A 9,653-nucleotide genomic window follows, 5' to 3' on the forward strand; every position below is an offset into this window, starting at 1 on the left:
TTGGGGAAGTCCAGAACAAGGGGTCACAGTTTAAGGATAAGGGGGAAATCTTTACCTAGTCCTGCACCTATTTTCTATGTTTCTATGTAAAATGCTGGAGAAACTCAGCGGGTGCAGCAGCGACTATGGAGCGAAGGAAATATTCAACGTTTCGGGCCGAAATCCTTGTTCAATATACCAAATTCTACTTTTGGCACGTCTTAGTACTACCACAAACATAGCTCGATGCTGCTTCTTTGAGAGAGAATGTTTTTAAACCAACTTTAGATCAAGATGGCCCAATCTAAATGGTTAGTGAAGCAGCCTCTGCTGCTCCTTATATCTAAGCGTGTCAGCCTGTTCTTTGGAGCTAAATCTATACCTCGCTGGAGAATTGGAAAATAAAATGTGATTATTTTACTCGCGTCGCAATTGAAATTTGCAGGAATATTGTTTATTTCATTTGCATCTGGGGTTTTTTTTTTAATCGTCGGCTAAAAATAGTATAACATGATATTTAAAGAAACGTAACAGTGGTTTCCCTGCATGTTGCCGCTGTGACATTTTGTGCCATTTGGTCGGGGCCGGTTTTTATATGTCGGCGGCGGTCGGGAGGCAGGCAGATTTGAACCGGCGCTGCAGTCATGACTGATCGTTCCTGTCCTTCTGAGCTTTGTTGCCTGGATTATGGATACTTCAAGAAAGAGAAGGGTTTCGTGTTGGACAGCGTGGCCGTGTCCCACAAATCCCTGGCCTACGAGAGAGTCCATCCCAAGCTGTCTGATGTAATCCCTCCCTACAACGCGCAGAAAGACCCTTACTCCAAACACGCCTTCGGCGGCAAGGCGATGAAGAAGCTTCTCAAGAGGACTAGCCAGGTAAAGTTGGCAACAGGGCCTCGCAATCTCCATCGTCTGGGCGGAAACAGAATTAGAAACATAGAAAATAGGTGCAGGAGTAGGCCATTCGGCCCTTCGAGCCTGCACCGCCATTCAATATGATCATGGCTGATCATCCAACTCAGTATCCCATCTCTGCCTTCTCTCCATACCCTCTGATCCCCTTAGCCACAAGGGCCACATCTAACTCCCTCTTAAATATAGCCAATGAACTGGCCTCAACTACCCTCTGTGGCAGAGAGTTCCAGAGATTCATCACTCTCTGTGTGAAAAAAGTTCTTCTCATCTCAGTTTTAAAGGATTTCCCCCTTATCCTTAAACTGTGACCCCTTGTTCTGGACTTCCCCCAACATCGGGAACAATCTTCCTGCATCTAGCCTGTCCAACCCCTTAAGAATTTTGTAAGTTTCTATAAGATCCCCCCTCAAACTTCTAAATTCCAGCGAGTACAAGCCGAGTCTATCCAGTCTTTCTTCATATGAAAGTCCTGACATCCCAGGAATAAGTCTGGTGAACCTTCTCTGTACTCCTTCTATGGCAAGAATGTCTTTCCTCAGAAGGTAGACAAGAATTTTTGTAAGTTTCTATAAGATCCCCCCTCAATCTTCTAAATTCTAGCAAGTACAAGCCGAATTATAGCCCAGCCTATATCATCCAATATGAATGTTGCCAAGTCTCTGAACCACTTTGAGATCCAATTTGAGATAATAGACAATAGAAGCGTGGAAGTGCTCTCATTACAAATGTTCCAGAAGGCAGCCTTGGGAAGTGAAATAGTAGAAAGACAATAGGTGCAGGAGTAGGCCATTCGGCCCTTCGAGCCAGCCAGCACCGCCATCCAATGTGATCATGGCTGATCATCCCCAATCAGTACCCCGTTCCTGCCTTCTCCCCATATCCCCTGACTCTGCTATCTTTAAGAGCCCTATCTTGCTCTCTCTTGAAAGCATCCAGAGGACCTGCCTCCACCGCCCTCTGAGGCAGAGAATTCCACACTCAGCTACCAAGACAGACGTGTACAGCAATTCATTTTCTCTCCACACAATTAAAGCAGGAATAATCTCCACCCTACCATAGTTACCCAACCAGACGCAACTAAATTTAAGGTAGCTCTTCTTCTCCAAGAACCCTTTTTTTGCTGAAGTCCACCCTCCGCCACCTCCAGTTTAGATTCCATTTGGAATATTTTTGGAGGATCAAGAACTATTTCTAAATTATTTGACTGAATTATATGTTTATTAGATGTTATAGAGTCATAGAGTGTGGAAACAGGTCCTTCGGCCCAAACTGCAGACACCAACCAACATGTCCCATCTAAGATAGTCCCACCAGCCTGCGTTTGGCCCATATCCCTCTAATCCTGTCCTATCCAAGTACCTGTCCAAATGTTTCTTAAACATTGCCCTGGTACCTGCCTCAACTGCCTCCTCATTCCAAACACCTACCACCTTCTGTGTGAAAAGATTACCCCTCAGGTTCCTATTAAATACCCCCCCCCCCCCACACTAAACCTATGTGCTCTATATTACCATATAGTGGAGTATAGAGTATACCATATAGTGGAGTAAGACTGGATAGACTTGGTTTATACTCTCTAGAATTTAGGAGATTGAGAGGGGATCTTATAGAAACTTACAAAATTCTTAAGGGGTTGGACAGGCTAGATGCAGGAAGATTGTTCCCGATGTTGGGGAAGTCCAGGACAAGGGGTCACAGCTTAAGGATAAGGGGGAAATCCTTTAAAACCGAGATGAGAAGAACTTTTTTCACACAGAGAGTGGTGAATCTCTGGAACTCTCTGCCACAGAGGGTAGTTGAGGCCAGTTCATTGGCTATATTTAAGAGGGAGTTAGATGGGCCCTTGTGGCTAAGGGGGTCAGGGGGTATGGAGAGAAGGCAGGTACGGGATACTGAGTTGGATGATCAGCCATGATCATATTGAATGGCGGTGCAGGCTCGAAGGGCCGAATGGCCTACTCCTGCACCTAATTTCTATGTTTCTATGTTTCTATATGCTTTAGTTTCGTTTCGAGATACAACATGGAAACAGGCCCTTCAGCCCATCAACTCCACATGAGCCATCGATCACCCATTCTATGTTGGTCACTAGTTCTATGTTAGCCCACTTCCATGTCCACAACTTTATCTTCCACAATATGTTGTACATCTCTCATCTGTACACAGTGGACGACTTGATTGGAATCATGTATCGTCTTTTCTTTGGATAACATAGAAACATAGACAATAGGTGCAGGAGGAGGCCATTCGGCCCTTCGAGCCCGCACCGCCATTCATTGTGATCATGGCTGATCGTCCCCTATCAATAACCCGTGCCTGCCTTCTCCCCGTATCCCTTAACTCCACTATAGATAGCATGCAACTAAAAGATTTCACTGCCTCAGTACATGTGACAGTTCTAAACGGAACTCCCCAACACACTGGGGACAATTTACAGGGACAAATGCACCAACAATCCCCTTAGTCTTTGGGACGTAGAAGGGAACCAGAGCACCTGGAGGAAACCCATGTGGCCACAGGGAGAATGTACAAACTGTGAAGGCCCTGGTTTAACTTCACAAAATGCAACACCTCGCACTGCTCTGCATTAAACTCTTATCAGCTGTTCCTCAGCCCGCGTCCAACTGATCAAGATCCCACTGCAATTTTTGATAACCATCCACAATACATATAACAGCCTCATATATCCAGCACGGAGGTCGCAGAAGAAGACCAGGCCGACATGCTGGTGCAGCGGAGTTGCTGCCTCACAGCGCCAGAGACCAGGGTTCGATCCTGACATGGGATGCTTGTCTGTACAGAGTTTGTACGTTCTCCCCGAGAGCTCCAGTTTCCTCCCACCCTCCAAAAACCTACAGGTTTGTAGGTTAACTGGCTTGGTATAATTGTCAATTATCCCTAGTGTGTGTAGGATAGTGTTAGTGTGCGGGGATCGCTGGTCATTGTGGACTCGGTGGGCCGAAGGGCCTGTTTCCGCGCTGTATCTCTAAACTAAACTAAACTAAAGTTCTTGGCACATATCTGAACATTTTTTGGAAAACATGGGCAGAACTAAAAAGATAAGAGCTGAGTAAAAGATGAATGCAAGGACTACCTTATTAATAAGTATTCTTTATTAGGATCACGGTGGCACATCAAACAGCGGCTGGCTTGTGGACTATTTTTACAAAAATGGACCTGCTCAAAGATACCTCAGCAAGAGAAATATCAATGGAGCAGGTAAGTTATTTTAGATCCTTTTGTGTAGGGGGGTTGCAGGCAAGGTCATCGGGTCAAAGGGCGTGACGCACGGAGCAGCTCAATCCATGTGGAGGATATGGTGGCCTCGGTATATAACACACGAAACGTATACTTTCTTTCCTGTTAAAAACCGCCAAAATGATCATTTTTTGCGCTGTAAATAATTGGGTGCTGTCATTGAAAGCAGGAATGTATCATGTCTAAACTGGTGTTATCTCATGATGTAGAGTCTTTTACAATCCACCACAAATTGCCTCCTTCATTAGCGTGTCCAGAGACAGCATCATCTCGATAAGCCTTCGCTAAAGAAAGCGAACTTTAGATGCAGGAAGATTGTTCCCGATGTTGGGGAAGTCCAGGACAAGGAGTCACAGGTTAAGGATAAGGGGGAAATCCTTTAAAACCGAGAGGAGGAGAACTTTTTTCACACAGAGAGTGGTGAATCTCTGGAACTCTCTGCCACAGAGGGTAGTCGAGGCCAGTTCATTGGCTATATTTAAGAGGGAGTTAGATGTGGCCCTTGTGGCTAAAGGGATCAGGGGGTACGGAGAGAAGGCAGGTACAGGATACTGAGTTGGATGATCAGCCATGATCATATTGAATGGCGGTGCAGGCTCGAAGGGCCGAATGGCCTACTCCTGCACCTAATTTCTATGTTTCTATGAACTCAAAGTCAGAGCAATTTGGTTGCAATATTGTGGGGTTATGTTTTTGGGTGACTGGGCGCTCAGAACTAAATGCTCTAGTATCGTTGCTCAGAACCCGAGCGCCACGGTGTAAGCGGCCAAAGGAGCGCATCCCTCGGGGCAGCCCCCGGGGTCAGCGGTGTCCGGCCACAGCCACCCAAGCAAAGTTGGGGACGGTCTGCTCCCTCCGCCCACCCAGAGTTACTGATCGCGCTGCACTGACCCGCTCCTCCCCCCACCTCTCTCTCCCTCCCCCCCCCCCCCCCCCCCCAACCTCCCTCCAAACCCACTCCTCCCCCCCCCCGGGGATAGACGGCCCGGGGTCCACGATTGTGCAACCAGTCCGGAATGTGGGCCAGAAGAAGGGCCGGCTGTGCCAAGCCGGCAGCCATAGTAAATGCTTACCTGCAGTTCATCGCCTGTACTCCAGTTGGCGTTGCGTGGCAACATTACGGGTGAAAGGTCGTGACCTTGACTGCGTCCAACCTGCCTATAAAAATAATCCTATTATTGATTTCCTTTGATGATTTGTGAAATATTACAAAAGGGGGGCACAGTGGAGTTTGTACGTTCTCCCCGTGACCTGCGTGGGTTTTCTCCGGGATCTCTCGTTTCCTCCCACGCTCCAAAGACGTATAGATTTGTAGGTTAATTGGCTTGTATTAATTGTAAATTGGACCAAGTGGTGTGTAGTCTAGGGCTAGTATATGGGGATCGCTGGTCGGAGCAGAATCGGTGGGCCGAAGGGCCTGTTTCCTCGCTGTATCTCTAAACTAACCTAATCTGAGTGTGAAAGATTTGCTCTTGGACGGCATCCTTTGTATATAAAAATTCTTCCAGAATGACTCTCTTGAAAAAAAAAAAAGAAATTGCAGGCTCGAAGGGCCGAATGGCCTACTCCTGCACCTATTTTCTAGGTTAAATTATTCATTTGGCACTGGCAAATCGACCATGTGTCTTTCATGGGGGGGTCCAGAACCAGGGGCCACAGTTTAAGAATAAGGAGTAAGCCATTTGGAACAGAGACGAGGAAACAGTTTTTCTCACAGACAGTTGTGAGTCTGTGGAATTCTCTGCCTCAGAGGGTGGTGGAGGCCGGTTCTCTGGATACTTTCAAGAGAGAGCTAGATAAGGCTCTTAAAGATAGCGGAGTCAGGGGAAATGGTGAGAAGGCAGGAATGGGGTACTGATTGGGGATGATCAGCCATGATCACATTGAATGGCGGTGCTGGCTCGAAGGGCCGAATGGCCTACTCCTGCACCTATTGCCTGTCGTCTATTGTCTATTTCACTTCCCAAGGTTGCCTTCTTGAACATTTGTAATGAGAACACTTCCACACTGCCACTGGGGTTCGGGGTCACGTGTACAAGCTCAATAAACTTAGGAAATAAGTTGATGAACATTCACAGACACTACAATGAGACCTTGCTTTAACACAGCCATAACTGACGCATGGCACAGTGGCACAGCGGTTAGAGCTGCTGCCCCACACCCCCTGACACCTGGATTAAATCCTGACCTCAGCGGGACCGGCAGCATCTCTGGAGAGAAGGAATGGGTGACGTTTCAGGTCGAGACCCTTCTTCAGAATGCCTGTCCCGCTGAGTTACTCCTGCATTTTGTGTCTACCTTCACAATATTAACAATAGACACCCTAGGGACAATTTACAGAGACTAATGAACCCACCCGCCACCCTTTGTGTGATAAAATTACCCCTCGGGTTCCTATTAAGTCCTTCCCCCCTCACCTTAAACCTATCTGCTCTGGTTCTCTATTTCCTTACTCTGGGCAACAGACTCTCTGAATCTGCCCGATCTATTCGTCTCATGATTTTGTACACAGTCTGAATAAGAAATTTTCAGTCTTCTGAAATGATCAACTCTGTCAAACATGAAATGTACAAAAGAATGAATCCCTAAAGGGTAAAATATTACGGATGTCAAGATGCATCCTTTATGTCTTTGTGGCGCTCTGTAATCAGACAAGAACAGCGTGAAATGATGTAATTAAAGCAACATTGGGGAAAAATAGCCCGCAGAAGAATTGTATTCTCAGATTAAGCATAACTGTGAGGACAGGCAGAATATAAATGTAGACATTAATGCCATCTTGGTAACTCACAATGAATTGATTGATAATATCCATTGACTCCAATGACAGGCTGTGTGATTTAGTGCCTAGTAACATGACATAGTAACAGCATGAGTTTGAATATCATTGTCCCACGATATCTCTTGTTAGCTGCTGCGGGCTGGCGCTGAATCCCCTCTTTAGAAACAAGTTGGCATCGAACACCATTCAAAGGCATTTTCGTCTTTGCCAGAGAGGTACAGTGGGCAAACTTGGTGGCGCAGCGGTAGAGTTGCTGTCTCACAGCGCCAGGGACCCAGGTTCAATCCTGACCACAGGTGCTGTCTGTACCGTACCTTCTCCCCGTAGAATTGTCCCTAGTGTGTAGGATAGAGCTGGTGTACGGGGATCGCTGGTCGGTGCAGACACAGTGGGTCGAAGGAAGGGCCTGTTTGAGCGCTGTACCTCTAAACTAAACTAAAGGGGAGATGTGATGTTTAGAGGTGAGTGGAAAAATGTGGCTGAGGGGGGCACCAAGGTCTTTGAAGATCATTAGGGGCATGGATAAGGTGAACACTCAGTCTTTTTCACAGGGTAGAGGATTGTAAAATTAGATGACATGGAGTGAAAATTAAGTACTTTTGAATTTTAGAGATGCAGGGCAGAAACAGGACCTTCGGCCCACCGAGTCCGTACCGACCAGTGAACCCCGTACACTAGCACTCTCCCACACACATAGACACATAGAAAATAGGTGCAGGAGGCCATTCGGCCCTTCGAGCCTGCACCGCCATTCAATGTGATCATGGCTGATCATCCAACTCAGTATCCTGCTTTCTCTCCATACTAGCCTTCTCTCCATACCCCCTGATCCCTTTAGCCACAAGGGCCACAACTCCCTCTTAAATATAGCCAATGAACTGTGGCCTCAACTACCTTCTGCGGCAGAGAATTCCAGAGATTCACCACTCTCTGTGTGAAAAAAGCTTTCCTCAGATTCAGATTCAGAATCAATTTTAATTGTCATTGTCAGTGTACAGTACAGAGACAACGAAATGCATTCCTCATCTCGGTCCTAAAAGATTTCCCCTTTATCCTTAAACTGTGTGACCCCTTGTTCTGGACTTCCCCAACATCGGGAACAATCTTCCTGCATCTAGCCTGTCCAACCCCTTAAGAATTTTGTAAGTTTCTATAAGATCCCCCCTCAATCTTCTAAATACACTAGGAACAATTTACCATTTCACCAAAGCCAATAAATCTACCAACCTGTACGTAGATTTGGAATGTGGAAGAAAACCGGAGGACCCGGGGTAAACCCACACGGCCACAGGGAGAACGTACAGCACCACCAAGTCCGTGCCAACCAGCGATCATCCCGCACACAATACAGAACACCAGTGGTGTAAGGTTAAATTGAGCTGTGGTTAATTAAAAAAAAAGAAACAACAGCAGAGTTTGGAAGCTCAGCATCGCCAAGGACTGCTCTCACCCCAACCATGGACTGTTTACCCTCCTACCATCCGGGAGGCGCTACAGGGCTCTCCGTTGCCGGACCAGCAGGTCCAGGAACAACTTCTTCCCTGCGGCTGTTATACTACTCAACACTGTCCCTCGATGACTGCCAATCCCCCCCCACCCCCCGGACACTCCTCCCACCAGGAAAAAAGTACTATGACTGTATGCACGTAAATAGATTTATTTATTGCTCATATTTATGTCGCTCTTCTAGAGAGATGCTAACTGCATTTCGTTGTCTCTGTACTGTACACTGCACAATGACAATAAAGTTGAATCTGAATCTGATCTGATCTGAAACCTACGTAAGAATTTTGAATAAGAATATGGGCGATGAAATGGTGCAAGGGGTTTGCATTGATTCTGTGCGCATTGATTTTGCAGGTCACGCGTTCAACGAATTCATCGGACACAGGGGATACTTAATGGATGCCAAACCCATTTTTGGATACAATGGACAGTTTGGCTACAGGAGGAACACCCCCGGCCTGAGACTGAAGCCACATATATTCGGAGATATCTTCAATCTACCACTGCATTAGTGATCAGAGGATTCTTCTCTCAAGAGGACCAAGAAATCAGGAGAAAATCATACGTTTTAAATAAGGATGTCTTTTTTTTTCAAGGACGTTAGCTATTCTGAAGGACTGACTTAAACGCAATAGCAAGGAGAGTGTTGTGAGTTGAGACAAAAGATGCGTGTGACTGAAAATATGAAGTAAATCCTTAAATAAAGCAGTTATGGAACGGCAGAATGTTATCAATGTTTGCTTAATTTGGACGTTAGTCCTGTGTTTGATATAAATCCACTTTGTAGGTGTCTCCATGTTGTATAGCAGAACACAGAACAGTACAGTGCAGGAGCAGGCCTTCTGCCTGCTATGTATATGTCAAACATGATGCCAAATTAAGATGTAGAAACAAGGAACTGCAGATGCTGGATTACAAACCAAGACATCATCAGTGTTTAGTTTAAGAAGGAACTGCAGATGCTGGAAAAATCGAAGGTAGACAAAAAGTGCTGGAGAAACTCAGCGGGTGCGGCAGCATCTATGAAGCGAAGGAATAGGTGAAGTTTCGGGTCGAGATCCTTCTTCAGAATGATGTGGGGGTGGTGGGGGGCGGGAAGAAGAAAGGAAGAGGCGGAGACAGTAGGCTGTGGGAGAGCTGGGAAGGGGAGGGGAAAGAGGGAGAATGCAAGGACGACCTGAAATTGGAGAAATCATTGTTCATACAGCTGG

The 9,653-nt window shown here is 46.4% G+C and overlaps 1 protein-coding gene across 1 annotated transcript; it reads left to right on the plus strand.

The window, feature by feature from the left end:
* Nucleotides 1–511: 511 nt before the first annotated feature.
* LOC129710093 (uncharacterized protein C17orf98-like) lies at nt 512–9,162 on the plus strand. The gene is made up of 3 exons (XM_055656807.1): nt 512–857; nt 4,016–4,115; nt 8,797–9,162. The coding sequence occupies exons 1-3, from the start codon at nt 624–626 to the stop codon at nt 8,952–8,954; spliced, it is 492 nt and encodes a 163-aa protein (XP_055512782.1). The 5' UTR covers nt 512–623; the 3' UTR covers nt 8,955–9,162.
* Nucleotides 9,163–9,653: the final 491 nt, after the last annotated feature.

This window comes from Leucoraja erinacea, chromosome 27 (assembly GCF_028641065.1).
Source record: "Leucoraja erinacea ecotype New England chromosome 27, Leri_hhj_1, whole genome shotgun sequence".
Taxonomy (NCBI): domain Eukaryota; kingdom Metazoa; phylum Chordata; class Chondrichthyes; order Rajiformes; family Rajidae; genus Leucoraja; species Leucoraja erinaceus.